This window comes from Brassica rapa, chromosome A08 (assembly GCF_000309985.2).
Source record: "Brassica rapa cultivar Chiifu-401-42 chromosome A08, CAAS_Brap_v3.01, whole genome shotgun sequence".
Taxonomy (NCBI): domain Eukaryota; kingdom Viridiplantae; phylum Streptophyta; class Magnoliopsida; order Brassicales; family Brassicaceae; genus Brassica; species Brassica rapa.
In genome coordinates, this window is record NC_024802.2 from 17,607,919 (window position 1) to 17,634,495 (window position 26,577).

Below are 26,577 nucleotides of genomic sequence, written 5' to 3' on the forward strand. Positions count from 1 at the left end.
CCCATTCAACGAATCAAAGGCGAGCAAGGAAGCTATTCTAAAGTACTCCTATGTTCTATCCATCTCAGATTACAGAAAAATAAACTACTACTAAGCATAGATTATGATGCAAAAAGAGAGATTAGATTACCATCAGGATCAAAGAAGAAAACTTGCTTGACTTTTCCATCAGGAAGAGACTTCTGGAAAGTTTCTATCCCTTTCTCCTAACATCATTCAACAAAAGAGAGAAATCAATTACATACAACACTGAAAGCATTGCAGAATAGACAACACTGGAAACTTATTACTTTACACTTGTACTACTCAGAATGCATCCATACAGAGACTCAACAAATACAAGCATCCAAGTCTAGTCATACTATAATAACAATACGAACTGGATTTAACATGAGTCTGACACTAATAGCTAGGACAAAATTAAACAACATACCCACTGGTAAGAACCTCCCTGAGTACCATCCAGAACAGAAACTGCATTTGCCTCAGTCTTCAACCTGCTTCGATCTTTCAGGAGCTCCCTACCCTTCAAAACAAAATTATATTTTTTCGTATAAACACTACAAAAGCAGACGAGCTTTAGTAGAAATCATATGTTTTCACAACAATTACCGTTTGCAAAATGTTTTCAGAAGCTTCATGATCCAAAGCCCTCAAACCAGCAATAGCCTGCACATGATAATAAAATGATAATTACAGAAATAAACAATCGCATGAACCTCATTATGTGAAAGGAAATCGTTTCCATACCCCAACTCTAATTAACAGGAGTCAAGGGACGCAGCTCACTAGGAACAGAGTCCTCTGCTTTATCAAGCAGATAGTCACCAAAGAGTTTGCTGATTGCCTCGGATCATTAGGATACGCACTCAATCCATGCTTTAGCTGAAATCAACATAACACAAACTAATTACAAACTAGAACAGCGAATCAAACATATCCTTTAACGCCTAAGATCAGTTCAGCATTTGCAATACCTGAAGGAAAGATCTCGAGCTCATTCTCCAAAGGAACGAGATCCAAATTCCGATCAAAGCAATAAACATGCACGCGGCTCCCCGAGAAAGATCTATAACCGGCCGATATCAGCTTTCCTCTAATCGAAGACGACAACGAAAGAGAGAGAGAGAGAGAGAGAGAGAGAGAGAGAGAGAGAGAGTTGATCGCATTAAACGACACGTGGACACTAAGAGGCGGGCCTTCCAAGCCTTACGTAAGAGGTGTGCCTTAGCCTTTCTTCTTTTTTTTAATTTTTTTTAATTAAAATTCTCCTAAGAGACTTCATTAAAGTCAGCGATAATGGTGGTCTTATGTCTTTAAAGCGACGTATTTTATAAACTGGATCTGCACTTAGAGGTGTGAAAGCCCATTATTAATTTGTTGTAAATTAATTGTAACACTTGAGGCCCAATTGTAAAACTTATTATGAAATGTGATGAATGCATATGTGAGGAAAATTCCTTGAATCTAGACTATTATCATAAATCTCAGTTGTCTTTACTTTCTAAACATACATCAAGTCGGCATTAAAAAATCCATCTTATTTTGTTAAACATTTCATTAACTTTTATTGATGCAAATAAGAATGATAGCATATAGTGTTAAGTGGCTTCTAAATAGGTTATTTTACACTGTGGGTTGTGATTTTTTTCTCCTCTTGAAATTATATCTTTTTTTGGTTTAATATATCACCTTAATCTTATAACCGACAACAAAACGAATGTAGTTCAACGTCGGTCGTCCTTTGCACTTTGAGATAAAACATGTTCTTATAATGGGAAATCTGCAGGTATAAAGAAAAAGTTGAAAAAAAAAATCTGCAGGGTATATCTATTTTAATGGAACTCAGTTTTCCCTTTGGAATGCAATATATACTAAACTTCCACATGTTAGTTTGTAATCTTTAAACAATGAAGATATGGAAAGCAATCAAATTTAATCAGGGAGATTTGGTTCTTTTTTTCAAAGATTTTTGGTTAATTTCATAAATATAATGGATGCGATAATTATTATAGACTATCATAGATAATAATATGAACAGCCGTGTCACGTATATAAGCTCCATCGCTTCTATGAAAAGCCACATATAGAAAGAAGTTAAACGTTTAACTAAATTAGTTAATTACCAAAGCCTCTTAAATTCAAGTAAACACTAGAAACATGATATTGTCACGCCAAGAAAATTCATTCTTCCTTAATTTATAAATTGTACTGTCGGTTAGAGTATTGACTCTGTGCTTCTGGATATGATAGGGTTAAATAATTGGCACTTCAAGTCTTCAAGGAGTGTGTCTTCTTTTCCAAAGAAAACATAATCATAATGAGACATTCAACTACTTAGTTCATAATCAATGAGTTTTTCTTATTGTTAAATATTCATATAAAAAAAACCACATCGGAGTAGTCTAGTGGTTCAAGATTAAAAATTGATTACTTTTTAGTATGAAATTATTAGTTTTACATGTGGTCACACAAATATCGATCCATTGCTTATACGCCATTTGAATATCCAAAGAGATAATTTATCTGTAAATTGCATCTTTTTTTAGAGGTTAGTATGGTTTCTTCCATACATCTGTTTTAAAAATTACACAATTTTTTTCTCTTAATTTAAAGAGTGAAGAGGCCAATATTTAGAAGATAAGTTGGGTTTTGATGAATTAATCAACAAGAGTTAGCTTTTATTTAGTTTAGCCTATCATTGTTTTGTTTGAGGTTTTCTGTTTTAAAGATTACACAGATTTGTTTTTCTTAAGTAAAGAGTGAAGAGGCAAATATTTAGAGGATAAGTTGGGTTTTAATGAATTAATCAACAAGAGTTAGCTTTTATTTAGTTTAGCCTATCATTGTTTTGTTTTTTTTTGTCAGCTCCTATCCTTGTTTTATTTGTCGACTTCAAACATATATTTGTTGATATAATATTTAGTTCAGTCGTTTTTAATTCTTATATACCATCTTTGTGCTCCAAAAGCCGAGAATCAGTGTGTTGCTTAATACAAGTAGGTTTGGTATCACATTGCCGGTGCCTAAATCGTCTTAGTAGCTGAGCCACTAGTTGTTAGTTACATAGATGAATTTTCAATTAGTTTAAATAATATAAACCTAATTTTTTAAGAAAAATATAAAACTAAAACTAACATGAAAATATATTCCTTTAGCAAAAAGTGACTATCTATTTTGCTATTAGTCTTAATTTATTTTCTTAATGTATAACAGAAAACTTCGATATAGAAAACAAGAAAAACTAATAATTATTTAGAAAGTAGAAAACCAAAATTGTTTAATACTTAATACTAAAAAGAAAATTGCCACAAATACCACATTCATAATACTAATCAATTTTACTCTCACTTTTAATAAAAGGTAAAAGATATTTATATTCTTAGGGTAACTAATCTAGACTTAAGTTTAAAATTGAGGGATGTGGTAGAATTTTTGGAAAGTAAAATTTCTAATTTTAATAAATATATAAATAAATACTTAAAAAAATTATTATTTTTTTAAAATAGTCTCAAACATAATTTTCAATTTTCAAAAAAAAAATTAAAAAAAAAAACAAAAAACATTCGAAAAAAGAAATTCACAAAAAAAATTATAAAAAAGTTCAAATTTTAAAAAAGTTCAAATTTTAAAAAAGTATAATTCAAAAACATAATTTTTTTAATTTAAATAATTACTTATTATACATATAGAGAACAAGAGTATAAAAATATTTTGACATTTAATGAAAAAATATTTTTGAAAATATCTTTTTTTTATAGGGAAATTGCACCCTATAACCATTAAAAAAAACACAAACCCACTATCTAACCAAAAACACTTTCTCTCCCCTTATTTCTCTTCCTATCTCTCTCTAACCTCTCACTAAAAATCTAATTACTCTTTTTTTTTGGTTATTTGGCAAATAAGCCCTTTTTTATAACATCATTTTGAAAATATTTTTTTACTAGTTGTAAAGATGAATAATAGTATTATAAAGTGGTAACCATAAAATTTTCTCATACTAAAGTCCACTCGTGGCCACGAAGATCTGATATATAGGCTCTGAATGGTAATTGCGGTTTGAGCGGTGCAGAACAAGCGGTTTAACTGCGGTGCCGTTTTAACAATTACAAAAACGTATAAATATATGGTATATGTAGAGATTTTTGTTACTGTTAACTATGGTGCGGGACGGGACGGTTACTAATATTCGAAGCCATAACTTTAGAAATAATATTATTAGAAGGGCTTGGAGCATGTAAGGAAAACAAATGGAACTTAGATTTGGTCGGCAACGTGAAGTCCACGAACTAACGTAGGCACCAGCTCAGCAAACAGGTCGTACCACTACCATTCGTAGATGTCTAATTAATATTGTTGAAATAAGATACAAAATAACATAAAAAGATATAAAATAACATAAATAAATGACGCAAATAGGATGAGAATGAGATAAGCTGAAAAGGGATGACGAATTTTTTTTTTTTTTTAAAGTCTAAACCCAGTAAGTGTCGTACGATGGCAACGATCTTATGAATCCGTGATCTGCTGATCAGTCAGATCCCCTCAAGTTCTGATAAGTTGTATCTGTCATCTGGTACTCAAGATATTTAAAAGAAAATTACAAATTTTATAGAGAAAATCACAAAACCCAATTTCCTATCGTATATTAAATTATTAATTTCCAATATATTTTTTTCTTTCGAAATCTTAATTTACTTATAGTAAAATTGAAACAAATATTTAATGGTCCAATCGTACTTGAAATGTAAGAAGACGTGATTGTCTTTACTTGGTAATATTTTTGTTGATATGACCCCAAGACGATTTATTTTAGATCAGTGTATTGGAAACGGTCGTTCATTTTTTTATCCATCATATTTCACTTGACCTCACAAAATAACTGTAATAAAACTTTATTAGAAATGGGTTACTCCTCAGAAGAAAAGAGAAGAAAATTTCAATAAAATTTGGTGACAAACCTTAAGTTGCAAAGTATTGATTTAAAAAAAAAACAAATTTAGTTAATATCACACTGTTTTCATAATTAAGTTAATGAAATCTTAAGAAAGTTATCAATGACCACTTACATTTTAAAAATTATAATATATGAGTTTTGTTTTTTTTTTTTGTTTTTAATGATCATACTATATATTAATTTTTTTTTGTCATCTCATACTATATATTAATAGTATGTATATAGTTTAAGTGGAAATAGTAAAAAGTTATCAATGGCTTTACTAAAGCCTAATTCCATTCATCATTTTTCTGTTCGGTATTTTAACTTATTTTTCATTGATTCACCATCATTTTTTTTTGTTGAAACTGTTTATGTTACTTCCTCGTGTATGAAAAAAACTTAAAATCAACGTTACGTACTCCATCTTCAGTTAGATACTTGAAATTATTTTGTACAAAACTACGAGCCAATATTTGAATAACCCACAGGAAAGTTTTGTATCTGGACTTGGAGGCAAAATAAATTACATAGGAGTGTACGACGTATACTATTAACACATGTCGATAAGAGATGTAACATCTCAAATGAACATTTTATTCTTCCTTCGTGTTACTTAAGTATAACGGAATATATTGATGCTTTATTGGATATATATATAATACAGATTCATTAGAAAACGTGTAAATGAGCTGGCAAAGAACAGAAGTATCTTGATAAAAATGGAAGTCAATGTTGAAAGCTATGTTCAAAAAAAAAAAAATGGAAGTCAATGTATCCAATAAAAACGATCAGACCAATTCAAATTAGCAAAGCATTAAGCATACAATAATTCAAACCAAAACCGTTATAAAAACAAAGACATAATTAGGTGAAAAGAGGCCAAACATGTACAACCGGCCAAAACAACCAAACCCCTATTTTATTTTCTTTCTGTTTCTTTCTCCGCTGTTTGGTCGTTTTCACGTTTGGCTAAACCAACCAAAACAAAGAGATTCAAACGGAAGAAACAAACCAAACCTAAACTCCAAATACAAAAAACTAAACAAAACTTGTTTAGTTACGGATGTCTCAGGCCTTGGCTCCACCACCACTTCTGGTGGTCACCACCGTCGTCCCAGATCCCCCACACCCTCCCCCACCACCTCAACAAAAGCCGTACGCTCTGCAATACGTGACGGAGCTTCTCAGCCGGATAGGTATCAAAGACACGGACAAAGATGGCAACATAAGCCCACAGAGCCCGAGAAGCCCAAGAAACAATATCCTCATGGGAAAGTACGAGCTAGGGAAGCTTCTCGGCCACGGAACCTTCGCTAAGGTCTATCTAGCCCTAAACATAAAATCCGGCGAAAACGTCGCCATCAAAGTCATCGACAAGGAGAAGATCATGAAGAGCGGTTTAGTCGCTCACATCAAAAGAGAGATCTCCATCCTCCGCCGCGTGCGCCACCCTTACGTCGTCCACCTCTTCGAAGTCATGGCCACGAAGACCAAGATCTACTTCGTGATGGAGTACGTTCCAGGAGGAGAGCTATTCAACAAGGTGGCTAAAGGACGTCTGCCGGAGGACACCGCCCGGAGATATTTCCAGCAGCTGATCTCCTCCGTGTCCTTCTGCCACGGACGAGGCGTCTACCACCGTGACCTTAAACCGGAGAATCTGCTCTTAGACGCTAAAGGCAACCTCAAAGTCTCTGACTTCGGTCTCAGCGCGGTGGCAGAGCAGCTCCGTATAGACGGGCTCTGCCACACGTTCTGCGGTACTCCGGCGTATCTTGCGCCGGAGGTTTTGACGAGGAAAGGATATGATGCGGCTAAGGCTGATGTGTGGTCTTGCGGAGTGATATTATTCGTGTTGATGGCTGGTCACATCCCGTTTTACGACAAGAACATAATGGCTATGTACAAGAAGATATACAAAGGCGAGTTTCGTTGTCCTCGTTGGTTTTCGTCTGATCTTATCCGGTTATTGACTCGGCTTCTCGATACTAATCCGGATACTCGGATCACTATACCGGAGATCATGAAGAGTAGATGGTTCAAGAAAGGATTCAAACACGTCAAATTCTACATAGAAGATGATAAGTTATGTAGGGATGACGAGGAGGAGGAAGAAGAGTCGTGTTCCTCTGGTCGTTCATCAACGGTTTCAGAGAGTGATGCTGAGTTTGACGTGAAGCGTATCGGTTCAATGCCGAGGCCCGCGAGCTTAAACGCGTTTGATATTATATCGTTCTCTTCGGGGTTTGATTTATCGGGGTTGTTTGAGGAAGGTGGAGAAGGGACGAGGTTTTTGTCAGGTGCTCCTGTTTCGGAGATCATAGCGAAGCTGGAGGAGATTGCGAGGGTTGTTAGCTTTACGGTGAGGAAGAAGGAGTGGAGTTTGAGGTTAGAAGGGTGTAGAGAAGGAGCGAAGGGGCCGTTGACGATTGGAGCTGAGATATTTGAGCTGACGCCGTCTCTTGTGGTGGTGGAGGTGAAGCAGAAGGGAGGAGATAGAGATGAGTATGAAGAGTTTTGTAATAAGAAACTCAGACCGGAGCTGGATAAACTAATGCATGACCGAGGAGAAGATAAAGGAAAAGGAGATGTTGTTGTAGAAGAAGAAGCAATGTGTTTGCCGTGTGATACTGTATAGTAAAACTGAGGAAGGCTGAGAACAATGAATACAAGAAATTAACATTCTTTTGTTACTACTGAGTCTATTTATTATTTGTTATATGGTTATGGTGCGGTATTGGGATGTTACGGAGGTTTTTAAGATGCACTTCAATCTAGGACATCTCCGTAATCTCCCAGTCTGTTTATGTGTGAGTGTGTGTGTGTTTATGTGTAAGTGTTACTGTAACGTGAGTGATAGGAAGAAGAGCGAATGAAAAGATACAAAAGGATATATCTGAGTAATTAGTCAGTTTTTGCTGGTTGCTTATAGAGCCAGTGTTTTTGTCAGATTGCTCATATAATCTTGTACATACTTGTAACACAAGATACGAGCTTAATTGAAAATTTTTCTCGGCCTTCCCCTATTTAACTGTTTCGTGCGTCCTAAGCTATAATATTTTGCTCCATGAGAATGAAGGTTTTAAGGTGCAAAGATCTACATGACAAGATAACATGGCGATGTATAAGATGTTACCTCAAACTCTTGTTCTTATTGAAATACATTACTTATGTTGAGCCTGTATAGTTCTATATATTTTCGGTTTTGTTTTTTTTCTCAAGTGTGATTGACATGCGAGTGATAAGAAAATGGGAATAAAATAAGCAAAAGGAGTACTGAGGAATCGAGTTTATTTGCTTAAGCCAAAGATGAGTGATTCTTATTAGGTAAACTCAGCTGCACAATCACAGACTTACTTTTACATCGGTGAAAGAAATAACTATATTCCAGCAACTGCTAATGAAGTTGAAACGCTTCTATAATAAACCTGATGATTATGAGGAGGTACATCTCTCTCACTCTCTCATTGAAGAGATGTATGAGCAACCAGTTCCTGAAAAATATGAATCAAAGACCAATGAGTTATGTATAGCTAATGTTTTATTCTGAATGTGAAAACATGAGATACTTACTTCGGAAAATCGGATATGATCTCTGTGCATGTATGATGTCTTAACAATAGTTTCCCACTTGCTAACACTAACATCCTGATTTTGAGGATTGAACCGATATCCACGTGAAGGTATCTGAGAGTTTACTGAAGGCAGATTATGCCAAAGCCAAGACTCAGAAGGTTTCTTGGGCGACGGTGGTGCAAGAGGAGACCGATCTTTCCCGCTTTTAATACTAATATTCTCGAAGTCTTCAAGCTCAAGATTGGTGTCTGGTTTCTTCTCTGCTTCCTCTGGAAAGATCATGACATTTGACTTGGGAGAAATATTTGTCTCGACATATACAATCTTCTCCGAGAGAGAGCTAGTGGAACCGTTGTCTTTTGAATAGAGTAGTTCCTGAGAGCTGCTTATGTTTCTAATATGCTTGTTCAACCTGTTAGCTCTCAGGTTCTCAGTTTCCTTACGAGTGTCAGGGAAACACGTGGCGTTTGCAGTGCGGAATGGTGACATGCATCTAGGGTGTCTGTAAGGAGATGAAGACCTACTTGCAGAACAAGGTAGGTTTGTTTCAGAGTTGAACTTCTTCCCTATGCTTGGATGAACCGGAGATTGAACTTTACCACTCAACTTTTGCTTCGAAACTGAAACAAGAGCCAGCTGAAAAATGTACAAACTGTCAGCAAGTGTGTAATAAAATCGAAAACTACCAGAGGTCATTAGCTCAACTGGAAAGGACAGGCCCGTCCCTGCATTAAAGCAGGTGAAGCAATGGCTTTAAGCCACAAGTCCCTGCATCAAATTGTTTTGGGACGGCACTGGGAAAGGACCATGACCATTGTGTCACAAGTCCCCAGTTTAAGTGACCGATGGGACGAAACTAATATTATATGATGTGGTTTCAGGTTTGGAGATTACGTGTTTTGATCCCGAACCTCCTGGTATTCCAAAAAAAAAACCGAAAAAAACTACTAGGAGTCTTGAGCTGGTACCTTTTTAACAGATTGGAACCGAGATTTTAGTTGAGAAACCTTGCTTGACTTGACTTGATCATGGCTTGGGAAAGACTTGTGTTTGGTTTTAAAACCAGGCACTGTGTTTAGCATACCTAGAGATTCTTTAAAGCACAACTGTGGCAACATACCACAACCTCTCCTTGGAAGATAAGCATACTCAGAAACTTCACCATCATCCTCATTGCTTTCTTCATCATCTATGTATTGGTGGTCATAATAAGGCAAGACTAAAGACTCATCATACCTTTTAAAAGTTTGCCGCTTCTCTTCCGGTACTAACTCTCTTATCTGTAACGTTGGTTCAGACATGCAACTCGATGGTTTTCGATTCAAAGCATAATGAGACTGCTCCACAGTCATAGCCTTAGCAGCTGGTAAAAAACGATTCAACATGAAGTCCCGAGATTGAGGATCTTCACAAGGGTTTAGTGTTTTCTTCATTTCAGTAACAACACCATATCCACTCACACCACTTATGCTGTTTTTTACAGAGAACGAGTCCTTTGGAGAGAGTGTATCACGAGCATCAGAAAACACATCCTCTGATTCTTCTTCCTCTTCATCAACTTGTTTAGTCTTTGAACTCAGGTTTCTATCAATGGCCTTCCCTGGAGGAAGACATGGTGTAAAGACTTCCTGAGGTGTGGTGGAATCATTTCCTTTTAATCTCCCAGGAGCTTGCTCCCATGTGAAAGGAACAGAGGAAGACTCGGTGAAGTGATCTAAACCCATATCTGGTACAAGAACTGGAACAGAGGAAGTATCATCCTGAGTGAAGTCAAATGTCTTGTTTCTACGCACAGAGACAGCTGATGTCTTCTGCATCCGCCTTGTTGAAAGAAGAGGTGCTTCCAAGTTCAGTTTCCTCTCTGCCATACTTGAGGAAGTTGCTAGGATTGGCTCACACACTCATTTGTGAAAATGCTTTTTAGATTCTACAGAACAGATCTGAATAGATAATACAAAACATAATTATTATTTAGTAATTTGGATTCTATGTCCATGCAAAAACCATACAATTATAATAATAGTTTAGATATTATCACTTTCTTCTGAATATATATACAAATCATAATTATGTTTTAGTAATTTGGATTCTATCCATGCAAAAAACATATAATTATAATAACTATATACATTCGGATTATTAATTGAATAATAATAAGCAAACAAAAGAGAATACCTCTTCCTGAACTTTTTCTCTACTAGAAACTTCAGTTTAATACTATAATTAAATACTAAAGAATTTTGGGATTTAATGTTAAAGTATTTAAGAATCTAGTGATCATATATTCATCTCATATCTGCAATTCAGACCCCTGGTGATATGAAATCATTTGAAATATTTTCGCAATTTGAGTACAAAATCCACTTCGGTTATAATTAAATCCATTTCTACAATCAAGTAAAAGGAAAACTCGTGAAATCGTATAGAAGCTAGAGTATAAACGAAAACTAACTTGAGAGTGCGCACTGCGCAGAGAGAATCGTCTTCAGTATCTTTTTGAATCCTTCTACACGTCTAGAGATAGAGGAAGAGGCTTGAGAGACTTAAAAGAATGAATGAGTCCTGAGAGACTTGAGAAAACGTAAGAAAGAGACAAAGGTAAAGCTTTTTATTTATTTTCATGGAAATGTGCCGTGAAGATGAAGGAGGCGAAGATGATGGGACTCGTAAAAAAAGTCACGAGGGGACTGGAGCATTTCGAGGTGGGACAGTTACTACTCTTTAACTCTTTTCCCTCTGTAACACTCCTATGTATGTACATTAATAGAAGTGGTCTGTCTATTTAATGCAAGTTTTCACCGCACCGAAACAAACTGACTTCGATTATAATTATTGGTTGAACCAAACTAATTTCATTTCTGTAAATTTTGATTGTCTCATTGTTGATTTGTAACGAATAAAATGGTTTTCAAGTTTCAAAAATTACAGGTTTTGTCTTTAGTGCCATTACTTATAATTTGCTAATCGAGCACCGAGTATTGTAGAAGATCATTAAAATCATTAGTATACAATTATGAGGCCCTTTTACTTGCATTTTTTGTGGAATAAAGTAAGTTGTCGACCGACACATTAGAGAATGATGGAATCAAATAATTTTTAGCGACACCAACCGAAGTCTCAATCTATCATATCCAGTTAGTTACTTCTATAATAGATTGGTATAGAAGACGGTCCAGGCAGTTAAGAATAACAACTCCAAAATGAATCACTAAATAAACAAACACCAACTTAACTCGCTTATATTTCAATGAATACTATTATACCATTACTGTACCAGGTAGTTTATTTAAATTAAAGTGCTCACTTTCCTTAGAAACTTGAGAAAGTTTGGATATTTGCTAAAGAAGTAATGGTATACTGTACTATAGATGTAGTGAGTACTTTTAAATTATGATCTTTTTCGGTTGCACAAAATGAATGACAATAGATCTATTGTCATTCTCTAATCTCTATAATTTCCCATAATCATTCCATCCGATTACTCAAAAATCAATCTGCATTGGCTAATTTAATTCAGACATAATGATTAAACAGTAAAAGCTATCATCATCATGCAATGGAATCCCATCCCATACTGCAACTAACAAATAGTAGAAGATTATTTATTTTACAACTTTAAATATATATTTTTTGTATATTAACTGTTTTATGAAAGCCCTTTGACAAATAAACGTCTTAGTTAAATTCGTTGGAGTGTTGTATATTGGCTTGGTGCTAAAAAGATTCTGAACCAAAGTGACTAGTTAGTGAGGAATAGCCTAATTGCACACTGATAACAAAAAGTCTAGTTATAGCCACAACGCATGATGTCACATGGATCCAAATGCGCTGATCATGTGGCTTACATTTTTGTTCCAGACATCTCAATAGATAAGATGATAGCTTGCCCTGCTCAAGTGCTCATGTGTAAGCCACATCCCACATTGTTTTTATTGCAATTGACCAGAATCCATATCCCACATAGTTTATTACTTTATTAAATACTTTATGCAAAAAAAAAATCTTGTCGACACCTACTACGATACGATCTGTAAATAAAAACGTTCACAGGTACAGAGAACACCACAATCCACGATAACATTCAAAGTGAGCCAAAATTAAAATAAATCAAAAGTGTTTTAACAGAGAGAGACAAGGAACAGAATAATTAGATCGTCGACAAAACACACAAAAAAAAAGATTTCAGTTCTGCTCTTGAGCTTCTGCAGCCTCCTTGTCTTCGTTGGCCGCAGCCATTAATTCATCAAACTTCTCAGACTTGGCGAGCGTTATCTCAATCTGCAAATCGTGAAGCCACATAATTAGCTAACAATGTAGCCGCTTTCAGGAAGAAAAACAAAAAACCATGGAATGAAGATTGATTTTTCACAACTATACCTTGGGTTTCTGCACAGGACGACCCCTTGCACCGTCCTTGATATCCACAGTCGAGGTCATAATCTCTACAAGAAGAAACAAGTTCGAAATAAGCAAAACTTTTAAGTCACTAGAATCTTTGAAAATCTTTTAATAACAATATGCGCATTCAAGGCTGAGAAGATAGATATTCTTACTCTTTTCAACCGCAAAGCCACTGTTCTTCAATATCTCAGCAACGGTAACAACCGTAGCAATGGCTGCACAATTAAATCTTTGATGAGAAACCATAATAATCTCTTTAAATAAAGAAAGTTACAGATAACACAAGGTAAAAGATTATGCATATTCCAAATCCCATAACAATAAATGAAAATTTGATACTTTGAATTAAATAAACTCAGTTACATTGCTTAAAACCATACATTAAAAATCATAAAGAGAGAAGCAAATAACATTACCCATTCCAAGTGCAGACAACTCCACATCTGCGTACTGCTGCATGTACCTCTATGGAAAAACAAGACATAAGAGTCACTTGACAAGACAGAAAACAACTTTAAACAGTTTCAAAACATTACCAAACACAGCAATAACTCATAATGTCTGTATAAGACAGAGGCGGTAACAAACCCCATTGATACATATTCACATGAACAATCACAGAAATAGAGTGCGAATCGGTAGATTTCAACCTCATATGAAATCGATTTTGAAGGGGGGGTTTTGGTACCTTAGCGAGATTGACGTAAAAGAACAATGGTTTCTTAGTGTTTGAAACTTGAATCCGATTCTTCTTCTGTGAATCAACGGCCAAGCTCATGTTGTTAACTCCTTCTGTGATCCCTTCCATTGTGATGATTAAACTTAGAGATAAACACACGGATACACTTCTCCTCTCTCGCTCTCTCTTTCGATTTATATTTCTCAGAAACGAGACGATGAAGTTTTCTCCTTAACCAAACCCCCAAAAAACCCTAACTCGAACAAGCAAAACGCCGTCGTTTAAACCCAACCTCGAAAATATTCTAATGGGCCAAAGCCCATGCCCCAAAGCCCATGGCCCAATAAGTAATTTATTTTCGGAAAAGGAAATAAACTTTGAGACGTTATCCGATCAGATCATTCGAGAACACACTCGCCGGAGCCACCAGCCATGCCGGTGTTCAAGGCGCCGTTCAACGGCTACTCAGTGAAATTCAGCCCCTTCTACGAGTCCCGCCTCGCCGTCGCCACCGCTCAGAACTTCGGAATCCTCGGAAACGGCAAGATCCACGTCCTCGAGCTCTCCCCCGGCCCTCCCGGCGTCACCGAGTCCGTCTCCTTCGACACCGCCGACGCCGTCTACGACGTCTCCTGGTCCGAATCCCACGACTCCGTCCTCGTGGCCGCCCTCGGAGACGGCTCCGTCAAGATCTACGACACGTCCCTCCCGCCTCCCTCCAACCCGATCAGATCCTTCCAGGAGCACGCGCGTGAGGTCCACTCCGTCGACTACAACCCCACGCGCCGCGACTCTTTCCTCACGGCGTCGTGGGACGACACCGTGAAGCTCTGGGCCATGGATCGCCCCGCGAGCATACGGACCTTCAAGGAGCACGCGTACTGCGTTTACCAAGCCGTGTGGAACCCCAAGCACGGCGACGTCTTCGCCTCCGCTTCCGGCGACTGTACGCTCCGGATCTGGGACGTGCGCGAGCCTGGCTCCACGATGATCATCCCTGGTCATGATTTTGAGATACTGTCGTGTGATTGGAACAAGTATGATGATTGTGTTTTAGCGACTTCCTCGGTGGATAAGACGATTAAGGTGTGGGATGTGAGGAGTTATAGAGCTCCCTTGGCTGTGCTGAATGGGCATGGGTACGCGGTGAGGAAGGTGAAGTTCTCGCCGCATAGGAGGAGTTTGATTGCTTCTTGCTCGTATGATATGAGTGTGTGTCTTTGGGACTATATGGTGGAGGATGCGTTGGTGGGGAGGTATGATCATCATACTGAGTTTGCTGTTGGGATTGATATGAGTGTTCTTGTTGAAGGTTTGATGGCGAGTACTGGTTGGGACGAGCTTGTCTATGTTTGGCAACAAGGGATGGATCCAAGAGCGAGTTAAGTGGTCTGTGATGATCAAAGTTCAAAACAGTTTCCTCTTTTATTTATTGTGGAATTGGGTTAGTTTTGTTTGTTGGAATAAAAAAAAGTTGGGGGTCTTTGGATAAAAGGGGATGTAATTGATGGAAAATTTCATATATGAAAGAAGGTTTTCTTTTGAATTGTGATTGATAATAATGAGTATATGTGTTAATGTAGCCACCGATCCATGTGTTGTATCGACCCTTTTGGTCGTTGGGATTAATTCAAGGACGTGTTGCCCGATGGTAGTCATATGTTGTCACTAGGCCTGAGTATCGGTTCGGGTAGTTCGGATAAGAAATCCATTTACTACTTGACTTATTTTCGGTTCGGTTCGGATAGTTTCGGGATTAATTCAAGGGAGTGTCTATTGACTTCATCGACTTGTTGCTCGATGGCAGCCATATGCTGTCACTATATTGTGTACCTGTTGAATCAGAACTTGAAACTATTTAAATCTAACTGCATAGTGATTCTAATTCAAGTTCGCAGCTATTCACAACAATTTAGATTAATTTGTGTGCGGGAAGAGTTCTATTTGACAAGATCTTTAAGTCACTTCAGACTGACTCAACAATTTTCTTCTTTCGTATATCTCCACTAGATCAAATCATATTATTATAAACCGGTTACGGGAATGACATGAATCAAAATCTCAAATGAAGGTAAGTAGATTGTATATGATGTCCACGAGTACATCTATGAACGGGAAGAACTTCATCCGATATAATTACTGGATTCTGCATCTTCATGCTTTGTTTGTTTTGCATCCAAAAGTATAGTCTCCATCTTATCAGCGCTATGCAACTTCTTTAGTCCAAGATACCAAACACCAAACTAAACTTAAAAGTCCAAAAAGAAAAACAAATTAAGACACTTTAGAACTTATACAGAAAGACTCATTAGGATTGTAAATATGAGGAAAACACGAAGGAAAACTACATAAGCATACACAAAATAGTTGAAACATGGGACTCAAAAAGTCTATTGATCACAAGCCAAAAAAATCATTATTTGGTTTGAAACTTAATGTATAAATGATGCCAGCAGATCGAATGAGTAGTTAAAAGTCTTTTCTAAGCACTATTCGAACACAGGAGAACACTACTTTTAACTCCTTTGCCGTGGCCATACATTTCTCTTTTTGTTAGTGTAGGTTTCATTTGTATTTGTATTTCTAAACTTTGTCATTGGTGTTTTTCCAATCGAAGTAGCGATGGTTAAGTCTATATACGTTTTAGTAGCGTGTTCATCCATGTTTTTTTGTTCCTCCATGTTTAATTATCAGAATGAAAACAATTAGACTAAAATCCTATAATTTTTTGTTCATTAGCTAAAAGTTTACTCGTTTGTTTTACTGATAACAATGTCTATTTATTGAACTTTTGAATATACTAAGAAAACTAAAATATATCCAAAATATTATATAATGTTTTGAGAAACTCTATGAGATACATTTGATAAGGATATATTGATTTAAGTTTCTAGTTCCTATATTATTTGTATTGAAATGTAAAATGAGGAGTAACCAAGTAAAGATGTTGATCTGCTTTTAAGAAATTTGATTCAAACTTCAAAGTAAACAAAATCTTTCTCTTGAATATTTTTTTTTTGATGAAAGGACTATTATGAACCAATCTTCTAAAATACATAATAAGCATCGCAGCCGCAAAAGAAAACGAGTGAAAACTCTTCTTTTGAAAGAAAACGATGCGTTTTCCTCAATCTTCATTTATGCTTTCTAAGTGCGGCCTCCAAACGCCAACGCGCCCCTTTCTCCGTTCTTTTTGAGTCGCGATTTTTTCCGACAGTATCTCCGTCAAGTACCGATCAGATATCAACAGTGACACATCCTTGTCGTAACTTTTATCTTTATCCCCATTCGACTTATCATCATCATGACCTTCTTCACGTTGCCGACGAGTCTGTGACCGCTTCTTGACGGCCTTTGCATTACGTTTATCGGATTTAGCTGCAAGCACGAGGAAGTAAATCTTCCCACGTTGGAGCTCAGCTTCCGGAGGGACGATGACGATCTTTGTGGCTGAGATGAGATCACCACGTTCTTGATGATCAGACTGTGAAGAAGAGGGTTTCTTGAGCACGTGCTTCGGGTGTGCCTTCATTACTTCTCCGGCGGTGATTGTGCCGCTGATCTCCTCCACATGGCCGTTTGAGTGTATGATGCGGATCACGTCCAGGGCTCCACATGGTAGGATGCAGGCGATGCAGCACCTGATCGTCTCCTTCATCCTCTTTTTGTTTTTAATGAAGAAAAATATAAAGTTTAAAGACTCTGGTTGTTGTAAAAATCATGAGAGCTGTGAGATTAAAATGACATAAAAATGAAAGAGAAAGAGAGAGACGTGAAGCAAGTGAAGAGAGAAGTTTAAATTGTATTTCTTTCGTTTTTTGGTACTCTTTTTTTGTGAGGATTTTAGACCATGTGTGTTATTATTTATAGTCACTAGATCTTTTTTTCCGCGCTACGCGCGGATTTTGTCTTTTGAATTTTAAGTAAATTTTATACATTTTAGAATGTTTGTTTTTGTAAACTTATAAAAATATTTTTCTTAAGTATGTGCGACGAAAAAGAGTTGAAATACTATAATTTGCGATGTCTTCCGAGCAACTTTAAATTTTAGAAAATAGTATTCTAAAAATCGGATCTAAACAAAACGAATTTTCTAAAATAACTTTCAAAAGATCTATTTAGGCATTCAGAAATATAGTTTCTTAAAAAGTGCCTAACTACCGCATACAGATATATGATTATTAAAATATTTTTATTAACGTTTGTTGTACCTGATATCCGAAATATACCCAGCTGAATTTTAATTTTGTATAGATGATTAACTAAAATGTTGTTTTTAAGAAATGTGCTTATGGTTCAATTTTTGGTACATTGCTTGCTTATTTGATCTATAAAAAAGATAAAAACCTACTTTAAATATATATATATATACAGTAAAAATTCTATAAATTTATAATATTGGTATTTTGGTATTTTATTAATTTATAGAGTTATTAATTTACAAAAAAAAATTCCGTATTAGATTTTTGAGAAATTTCATAGGATAGACATTTTTTAGTTTTTTGTTACAAAAATGGCTCTCAGTGAAAAAAATGACCAAAATAAGTTTTATTAAAGAGTAAAAACTTATTTTTATCTTAAGGTTAACTAATCTAGATTTGGGGTTTAGAAGTAATGGGTGGTGAGATTTTGGGATACGGTTTCAAATTTTAAAAAATAAAAAATAAATATTAAAATTTCAAAATAAAAAGGGGCTATTTTGGTCTTTTTTTCTTGAAGTCTATTTTGTGTCAAAAACTTAAAAGAGTTATTTGAGAGAATTTCCCTAGATTTTTCTATTTAAGGATATATTTTTTTATAAAATAAAAATATATGATTTTAGTGTATATACACATTAATTAACTTTTTTGAAATTTGACACTCATATTAGTTTTATTATATTATTGGTGTATATAAAATATGTCTCATAGAATTCGGTTTTAGATATAATTTTATTAAACCTCGTCCAAATATATTAAGTGTTAAGAAATATAAAGATACTTCAATTATGAATGTAAATCAAACAATATAATGGTTGGTTTATACTTATATATAAAATATATGTACAAAAGTTTCTTGTTTATAGGGAATTATGATATATTTTTATTAATTCTGGTGGAAAACAAACCTATGTACTTTTAAATTCTTAAACAATTGAAAGAGAAGAACAACGGTTCTTTTCATTATGATTTTGATGCTTTTCTTTTTAGTTGTAGGTGAAATGTTTCGCCTCAGCTCTTGTATGTAAGTTCACGATTATGTTTTTTTGTGTTGTCAAAGTAAAATGTAAAACCGTGTAGTTGATGATGAAGCCAGTAACAGCTTCTCTGTAAATTTGAATCAGTTTATTATAATGCATTACTTTTAAAAATATGTGTTTATTTTTCTTTAATATATCTTAAGATAATGCTTGTGATGTCACAACTTTATTTTCCGAATACATATTCTTTGGACTGCGATATTTAATTGTCCCATTGAGATTACTTAACCACTTGATCTACAATATACTTTTAAATAAAACGGGATGGTGGTCTGAAATAATTTTCTGTTTTTAATTGAGTAATCAGATTGCTTTGATTTCATAAGACAATTACTACCTTCTCACAATAAACACCACAGAGCCCCCAAACTACAATGAAAGAAGACGTAAAACACTTTCAAAACTTTAAATTTTCTATCTTTATATATAGAAGATATGTTATATCCCAAGATTTGCACTCAGATGCCTCGGGCTGGGAAAATCAGAGAAGTGGTTGGGGTAAAAGAGTCTCAGTGAGGCATTTCCGCACATCTGGTCGTTTCTTTTGAGCTTTGAAATTACTTATGCGGTAAGAGATATGATAACCTTTTTTTTGTTGCCGCACATCTGATCGTTTCTTCGCTAGAGATTGTAAACGCCTCTTTGAGCTGCTTGGCTGTTTTTCCAGCTCAACTTCTTGGAGCTGGGCCTTTCTTGTAAGACTGGTAAGAAAAAGCCAGCATCTGCAATAAGATTTTAGTGAAATACATTATCAAGCTTATTCCTCCGCATGATCTCTGCAGTGGATGATTTTTTTAGGATGGAATTCCAAAACAGACAGAATCAGAATCCTTTGCTCTGTTGTTCAAGTTGATCAAAGCAGAGACTGATCTTAACAGCGATTAATATAAGCTGGCTGGTCCATTCTTCTCATTGCTTCAAAGTAATAACCATCCACACAAAGTATGCTTTTGTGCTCATCGTCCCCTAAATTCACCTTCCCATGGTTTACATACAACTGCATCATCACTATCATAATTAATGAAAATTATATCGTGTGAAGAGCAGACAAAAAAAAGAATCCCTAAAGTGAACCCAACATCCCAACTGCAACAAAACAAAGAGAAACCACCAAAATCAGAAAATATAATATAAACAGAAAATAGATCGTTAACCACAAAGTACCTTCTTTCTGCTCTTTTTTCCTTGATCTTCTTCCTCGTTAACTGCTTTCAACCGTGACACAGCATGCAAATGATTTTTTTTTTGGTTCATCTACATAATAAACAGTGAGAGGAGTCATTAAAAATCGTAGGTTTATAATATAATGATCTCGACGTTCAGGTATGCATGTGTAACTGGCTTGTTTCAATAAGAAAAGAAAACAACAGAAACTGGATCTAAAAGAAGAGAGGGTCCCTTACCGTTTATCTGGAAATTACATGCCATCTCTCAGCTTAAATCTTCAAAGATTGCACTGAGTCAGTCTATAGACAGAAGCCTTCTCAATCTATGTTTGTTGTTAGCTTTGTAAGATGAACAGCAAAGCAAAGCGAAGCCCTACTGATATTTCAAACTAAAAAGAGATTGCAGAAATGATATGAGGTAAAAAGATTAACTGATTTTGATGCAGGCATGAAGAAATCTGTAGTTGACAAATATATTTAGCAAGGAAGTGGATCGCTTAAGAGAGATCGTGTGGAACAAATAGTGATGAAGATCAACTAATGATGATTTTATGAACTCGTGTAGGTAGATTGTCATCGATTACCCAGATTTTTTCCCTTGCAAACCTATGTTGATCCAGTGATCCACAATCTACAAAAAAGACATACGCACAAACAACTCAATTACAATGTTCATGCGAAAAGATACAATATAAAAAAACTTACATAAAATTACATGAGGATAACAAATCTGAATCCCTCCACGCATTGATTTTGGGGGGTTGAAACCAATAAGATCATAATCCAGAAATCTAATAGCGAGAGAAAGTGAGGATCTAATTTGGCCATCGTTCAATCTTATATATAAATCAATTATTAATAAATCAGAAAATCTAAAAGTGTCATAAAGCTTGGTAAATTAACCAATGGAAGTAAATGTGGGAGAAACAGCTACGGAGGATTTACAGGGAAGAAGTTGAGAAGATGAATATTAATGAGAAAAATTGATTTGAGAAAGAAAACGAAAAGAGAGATAGCAAAATAAAAATTTTTTTTTTTTTGTTATTTGTGATGACATGTCAATTTGATAAGTTGTGAATTTTTTGCTGAGGTGGATAGGCTGAGAGCTCTAGTTAAAGAACTTTTAGTATAGTATAGATGTTTCTTTGGTGAGTTCTTTTATTGGACGGCCCCTTCTTATGGTGTGTTTTAATCTTTTGATGTTGCATAATGTATATCTTCATGAGTGTGTATTATATATAGTTTTATGGTTGATATTGTTGTCTGTTAGTTGCTCTTTTCCTGCTGTTTTTCAGCGGCTGGGTGTAGGAATATACGTTGAATAACGTTCACTTTTCTATTAACTATTTTGGATTTCTCGATTTTAAAATATTCACTGAACTAGTATTTTACCTAAAAGCTTATGGAAGGTTTTGAAACTTTCATTAGCTGCCAATGTTCATTTTCTATATGCATACCAACATTGCACCAAAACAGTGGTTAGGGAACTACGAATTGCCATCCGTATAAAATAATCATGAGATAACTAAGTGGGGTTTTGTCTTTTTGATTGAGATAGGAGATGATGTACATTGTCTTACAAGTACACAATATAATATCAAAAGTAAAATTTAAAAGCTTGATATATTATTCCTTTAGAAACATTCGTTTGAAATCGAACATAAACCATACGAAGATGTTGAATTATTTTGATAAAACCATAATATAAACAAACAAATGAAGGGAAAAGGGGTGAAATAACATATATTTAAGTATAGGAATATAACATAATTTGTATTTCTTTTTCTAGATGGTGATGAGACGGTTTCAAATAGATGGAATGAATAATTGCACCCAACGATTGAATGTGAATGTACTTTACCTTTTGGATCCATCGTCTACTACATTTGAGGGGACCCCTCTTCCTCGCTATAAAGTTTTCAATTATTTATTCTTCTTCTTTTCCTTAGTGTTTATATTATCTTATAATAAATTTCAGTTGTAAAATGCACAATGTGGCTGGGTAGACACATGTTATAGCATCATTTGGTCTCCATTATTATCACCACATATTGCACTTTCCACAATTTCATCAAGTTAAATCCTGATCTAAGCAACCATGCAAGACATTAAGCAGATAGTTGAAATATTTCTAGTTTCACCCTGAGTAGTCGCGGACTAATTATGCGTCATCTTATCATATTCTTAGACACCAAGTATCTTAGGTGCTTTGTAATATTAGATTGTAACTCAAAATTTGAGAAATAAAATTATATAGTAAAATGTTCGTGTTATAAATTTTATTATACAATTTGGACCCATGTTTTTTTTTTTCTTAAAAAAACTAGTTCGGTTCCAAACCCCACATAACAACTATTTGAACCACAACCGGACTGTGTGGTAATCAGAACTGATGCAGCGTGGCATGAAGGACTCCAACTCGCGGGGCTTGGATGGACAATTGGAGATATTGAAGGATCGAGAACCTTTACTGAACCAGCTCTTAATGTGGGTTCTCCCCTTATGGCGGAAGGTCTTGCAGTTAGAGAAGCGATCATGAAGTGCAGAAACCTCGGATTATCAAGGATCAGATGTGAATCAGATTCGGAACTACTCATCAGAGTACTAAACTCAGAAACTACCAATGCAGAGCTGTATGGTGTCTCCACCGATATCTTAGAGCTAGCCTTTTCTTTTGAATGTATTTCTTTTAATTGGATTCCTCGTGAAAGGAACTATGTAGCTGATGGTCTTGCAAAGCAGTGCTTAGCTGTTGAGCAAGCCATTATGGTTGCACCAAACTCTGGCTAAGTCCTTTAATGAAGTAGTTGTGTTTCAAAAAAGAACAACTTATTATCTTTACAATTTGTGTTTTTCCTATTGCCTTTTATTTGGTGTAATTAAGTTTTTTTTTTCATGTCATTGAGTGCCATCAAAGTCAATTCAACAAGAAATAGTCGAAAGTTTGATGACATTAGTTCAAACATTTTCAATGAATTATATATGATATGCATGCATGCATTCTGTTGGATTTCAGATCCTACTGCCTTATTCTTTTTTTCTTCTTCTTATTAGTTGTCTTTTGAAAATATATCTTAAAATAACTTTTTAAAACAAGATTAATACTACCAATGTTGGTTCAACTAAATATATAGAGTATGCTCTAAGAAGGTCAAGTTTTAACTGGTTCTTTTACTGAGATAACGACAAACCTTAATTAATTGTGGATTCATTTCACAAAACTTTTTTAAAAAATAACTCAGAGTATAAGACATACGCTATAAAATGAAGTAACATGATTAATAACAAACAGAAAACGAAAGGATAACGAAGAGAAGTGGGTTTTCAATATATATCCGGAAGCAAGATCATGTGGGTTTGCTTTCCTTTTGAAAGTGATTTGAGTCATGGACCCCCTCCTTTCTCATTCTACTTTCTTTCTCCCTTTTCCTACACATTTTAGTGTTTGGTGAACTTCTTTTAGCTTCTTTTTGAGCTTGATAGAATGTTTACAAATGTATTTGATTGCACGAATACGAAAAAAAATAGTTGAGACGACAACAAAAGTAGACAATATGCACACCCAACTCATACATTATTTTAGCTCCTTTTCATTTATAAAAAGTAACTAGATTAATATTGAATTTCATAGATATAACCCCTGGCTGGTATTTGGACACCAATGGTGGTAGGGCCTCACTATATACGAGATGGAGGAAGCCAGTAAGGGTCTTTGAAAGAAGTAGGTGCACCTTCAGGAGCTTGAAAATGATGTATTGTTGTATCAGCTACATTGTAAATACCAAAACCATGGCCTATAAAATAAATGGAGTTAGGCTTCAGACCGGAACAAGAACTAGCCTCGACGCAGAAAGCCTCGCTCATTGAAATAAATATGCACACATCTCCAATATCCTCTGTGTAATGCATGTATCTTCCTTCCGTCATCTTCTTCTCTCTAAACACCATGAACCTCCTTGTCGTGTAGTTACTTCCTTCATGGCTCGACGAGAAGAAGCGTTGTGCGTACCTGCGTGCACACAAAGCAACAATATAAGATACTGAAAAATATCCATGAAAACATTATAGTAATTATACTATATACAATATACTAATGTTCAAGAAATCGCTATGTGGTAATTAAGCGCCGGCTAAACCGACTTTTAAAAAAAAATCGTTATAGAAAATTGTTTTGGTTATGATTATATACCATTTGACAAGAAAACGTTCGCCACTGGAGGCTAACTCAACCAGGTGTTCCGTCCTGCAACACCAACCCAAAAGCTTCCACTCGGAATCATCCAACTCAGGAAGGTCGCGGAACATCAACTCATGGAAGCTAGGGACCTTGTTCTTCTTCAAATGGAGATCCCATGAGTACAAGGAGTTGCCTCCAGGACCAGGCAAGTAGAATCTACGCTCTCTCTTGGAATACATAAGAGTCGAGTTCTCCAACTTCTGCAAGTTATTCTCAGCCAAAATCTCCCCGACATTAGTCCAACGCATGTTAGAATGTGGTCTACATAGACTAAGCTGTCTATCCAACAGCTTTATAGCAACCACACAGTCTTGATCACTAGGAGAAGACGACATTGCCACGTTCCAGACAGCGTTTGTTTGGTTAGAGTATACAGCAACAAGCGAAGGCATAGGAATCATTGTGAGTGTTGACTTGGGACCCAAGGAACTGTAAAGGTCGCTGATACATAGCGAACGGTCATGGTCGTTAGAGAATATTCCCCATCCACGTGCACTTCCTATCTGTCTCGAACCAGCGACCTCTTCGGGGAATGTTATGTTGGGAACTGTAAGCATCTCTTCCTTGGTCGGATCAAACAAGAGGACGTCTCTGACGTCACTACCGTCCGGAAGATCATTCTTTAACGTAGTGCCAAGTAACAAATATGGAGTTGTGAAAGAAGATGAAAACAAACGAAAGCGTCTCTTGTGTATCTGCAAAGAAAAAACATCTTCTGTGAGAATGTCTTTTCGATTTGAGAAAGGTTGCAACCTTTAAATCCAGTAAAAGCAGAACAGCACTACAGTGAGAAAAGAAGAGAAGATTTACGAGGGCATGGCTCCAAGGAGAGAGTTTGATGAATCTTCGAGACATTGTCGAATGATAATAACATAGAAACTCAAACTCGGGTTAACTGAAAGGGAAGAGATTGGCTAGAGGATGGAATTGCAGATGAGGTTGCTCGACGATATGCGTCACCGAGCTAAGAAGAGGAGGATAGGTTAAAAGTCAAACGCCTCTCAGGCAGAGTAGACAATACTTTCTTTATAATTTAACCCCACAAGTTTTATGTTACTACAAAATAATCCTTTGAATTTCACAAATAAGAATTGTACCCTTTATAAAAAAAATTCATCTGAAATTTTATTAATGGGTCAAAGTCCACAAGACAAAACCCTTAACAGTAAAAATAAAAGGTCCAAACCTAAGAACCAACTATACAAAACCCTAAAGGTCTTCAATAAATGGAGAATTTCATGTGAGTATTGATAGTTACTCCCTATGTTTCATATTAAATGTCGTTTTAGACTTGTGCACACGGATTAAGAAAACAATTAATTTTGCATGTTTTCTATATAAAACACAATTACCTATACACCTAACCATATTTCAACCAATAGAAAAACAAATAACATAATAAAATTAATAAATTTTGCATTGAAAACTAAAAACGAGACTTATTTTGTAACAAATTTTTTTCTCTAAAACGATACGGAGGAAGTATAACTTACATTACATTATTATATTATATTTAAAAATACAATATTTGAAGCCTTTAGTCAAAAAGAAAATACAATATTTGTGTATGTGCATCTCACTCACTCACGCATTGGATATTTCTCCTTGACATGCAACCAATTCAACAACTCAATTTATTGACAAAAATACAAAATTCCCATCTAAAATAAACCACTAAATTTGACGCAACATTTATTTGACAGTGACATTCTCTCAGGAGTCTCAGTCTTCTTCTTAAGAGCATGTGCATCAGTGAACCCCATGAAAGGGGTTCACAAAGTATTTTTTCTATTATTTTTTTTTTACTGTTCGATTTTTGTTTTTTTTTAAAAAAAAAAAATTAATTAATCGGATCAATCGCGGGCCGCCACGTATTGTGGAGCCCGCGCTACAGTGATGAACCAGGTTCACTGGAAAGAACTTGGGAGAGACAGGTTCATTACTATTCATTATTATAATATTTTTTTTTTTTTAGGAATCTGTGTGAACCCCCGTAAATTCACTAATGGGGTATTCTAATAAGTTCTATATCATAAAGGCATGATAAGAATCCCTTTTATGAAGCCTAAAATAATGGCGCTCATCACATCAAAGTCTGAGTAATCTTGGCTTAAACCGTTTATGATTTTGCTACAAATCGAACATTAATCATTGTTAAAAGACTGAATCCAGAATAAAATGTTGGTAAAGAAGCCACATGGCAATCCACTGGTTCTCATAAATCGTGCCAACCAATAACCTTTACTTTGAATAACTAAAAAACAATTCAATCAATTAATGAAAAGTCCTGCCTCGTAATTAACACACAAAACACGAGGGTAGTCCAGTCTTTTTCCA

The 26,577-nt window shown here is 35.5% G+C and overlaps 6 protein-coding genes and 1 long non-coding RNA gene across 14 annotated transcripts; 3 read left to right on the forward strand and 4 right to left on the reverse strand.

Annotated features, from left to right (window-relative positions):
• The first annotated feature begins 1,706 nt into the window (after window positions 1-1,706).
• On the forward strand, window positions 1,707-7,965 carry LOC103835286 (CBL-interacting serine/threonine-protein kinase 18). The gene is made up of 2 exons (XM_009111429.3): window positions 1,707-1,789; window positions 1,824-7,965. Exon 2 carries the CDS (start codon window positions 6,006-6,008, stop codon window positions 7,578-7,580), a length of 1,575 nt encoding a protein of 524 aa, XP_009109677.1. The 5' UTR covers window positions 1,707-1,789; window positions 1,824-6,005; the 3' UTR covers window positions 7,581-7,965.
• Window positions 7,966-8,199: 234 nt separating this feature from the next.
• LOC103835287 lies at window positions 8,200-11,713 on the reverse strand. 3 transcript variants are annotated; one of them, XM_018653621.2, is made up of 4 exons: window positions 10,971-11,713; window positions 9,487-10,406; window positions 8,516-9,154; window positions 8,200-8,436 (listed from the first exon to the last, which is right to left on the reverse strand). In XM_018653621.2, the coding sequence occupies exons 2-4, from the start codon at window positions 10,384-10,386 to the stop codon at window positions 8,407-8,409; spliced, it is 1,569 nt and encodes a 522-aa protein (XP_018509137.1). In that variant the 5' UTR covers window positions 10,387-10,406; window positions 10,971-11,713; the 3' UTR covers window positions 8,200-8,406. The 3 variants fall into 3 exon arrangements, with proteins under 3 accessions (XP_018509137.1, XP_018509136.1, XP_009109678.1); XM_018653620.2 differs by having other exon boundaries at window positions 9,487-10,445; window positions 10,971-11,711; XM_009111430.2 differs by having other exon boundaries at window positions 9,487-10,458; window positions 10,971-11,710.
• LOC117127399 lies at window positions 8,990-9,441 on the forward strand. Its single transcript, XR_004450416.1, has 2 exons — window positions 8,990-9,239; window positions 9,322-9,441. It is a non-coding gene; the product is annotated as an uncharacterized LOC117127399 (long non-coding RNA).
• Window positions 11,714-12,519: 806 nt separating the features above from the next.
• LOC103835288 (uncharacterized protein At2g34160) lies at window positions 12,520-13,849 on the reverse strand. The gene is made up of 5 exons (XM_009111431.3): window positions 13,608-13,849; window positions 13,336-13,384; window positions 13,072-13,134; window positions 12,896-12,960; window positions 12,520-12,796 (listed from the first exon to the last, which is right to left on the reverse strand). The coding sequence occupies exons 1-5, from the start codon at window positions 13,725-13,727 to the stop codon at window positions 12,701-12,703; spliced, it is 393 nt and encodes a 130-aa protein (XP_009109679.1). The 5' UTR covers window positions 13,728-13,849; the 3' UTR covers window positions 12,520-12,700.
• Window positions 13,850-13,971: 122 nt separating this feature from the next.
• LOC103835289 (peroxisome biogenesis protein 7) lies at window positions 13,972-15,150 on the forward strand. The gene has a single exon (XM_009111432.3). It carries the CDS (start codon window positions 14,031-14,033, stop codon window positions 14,982-14,984), a length of 954 nt encoding a protein of 317 aa, XP_009109680.1. The 5' UTR covers window positions 13,972-14,030; the 3' UTR covers window positions 14,985-15,150.
• Window positions 15,151-16,278: 1,128 nt separating this feature from the next.
• Window positions 16,279-17,451, reverse strand: LOC103835291. The gene has a single exon (XM_009111433.3). It carries the CDS (start codon window positions 17,254-17,256, stop codon window positions 16,726-16,728), a length of 531 nt encoding a protein of 176 aa, XP_009109681.1. The 5' UTR covers window positions 17,257-17,451; the 3' UTR covers window positions 16,279-16,725.
• Window positions 17,452-18,780: 1,329 nt separating this feature from the next.
• On the reverse strand, window positions 18,781-26,315 carry LOC103835292. 6 transcript variants are annotated; one of them, XM_033277651.1, is made up of 6 exons: window positions 25,051-26,315; window positions 24,193-24,935; window positions 20,709-24,012; window positions 20,436-20,634; window positions 20,241-20,326; window positions 18,781-20,091 (listed from the first exon to the last, which is right to left on the reverse strand). In XM_033277651.1, the coding sequence occupies exons 1-3, from the start codon at window positions 25,093-25,095 to the stop codon at window positions 23,682-23,684; spliced, it is 1,119 nt and encodes a 372-aa protein (XP_033133542.1). In that variant the 5' UTR covers window positions 25,096-26,315; the 3' UTR covers window positions 18,781-20,091; window positions 20,241-20,326; window positions 20,436-20,634; window positions 20,709-23,681. The 6 variants fall into 6 exon arrangements, with proteins under 6 accessions (XP_033133542.1, XP_033133543.1, XP_033133544.1 ...); XM_033277652.1 differs by having other exon boundaries at window positions 18,781-19,834; window positions 20,002-20,091; window positions 20,241-20,634; XM_033277653.1 differs by having other exon boundaries at window positions 18,781-19,845; window positions 20,002-20,091; window positions 20,241-20,634.
• Between the last annotated feature and the right edge of the window lie 262 nt (window positions 26,316-26,577).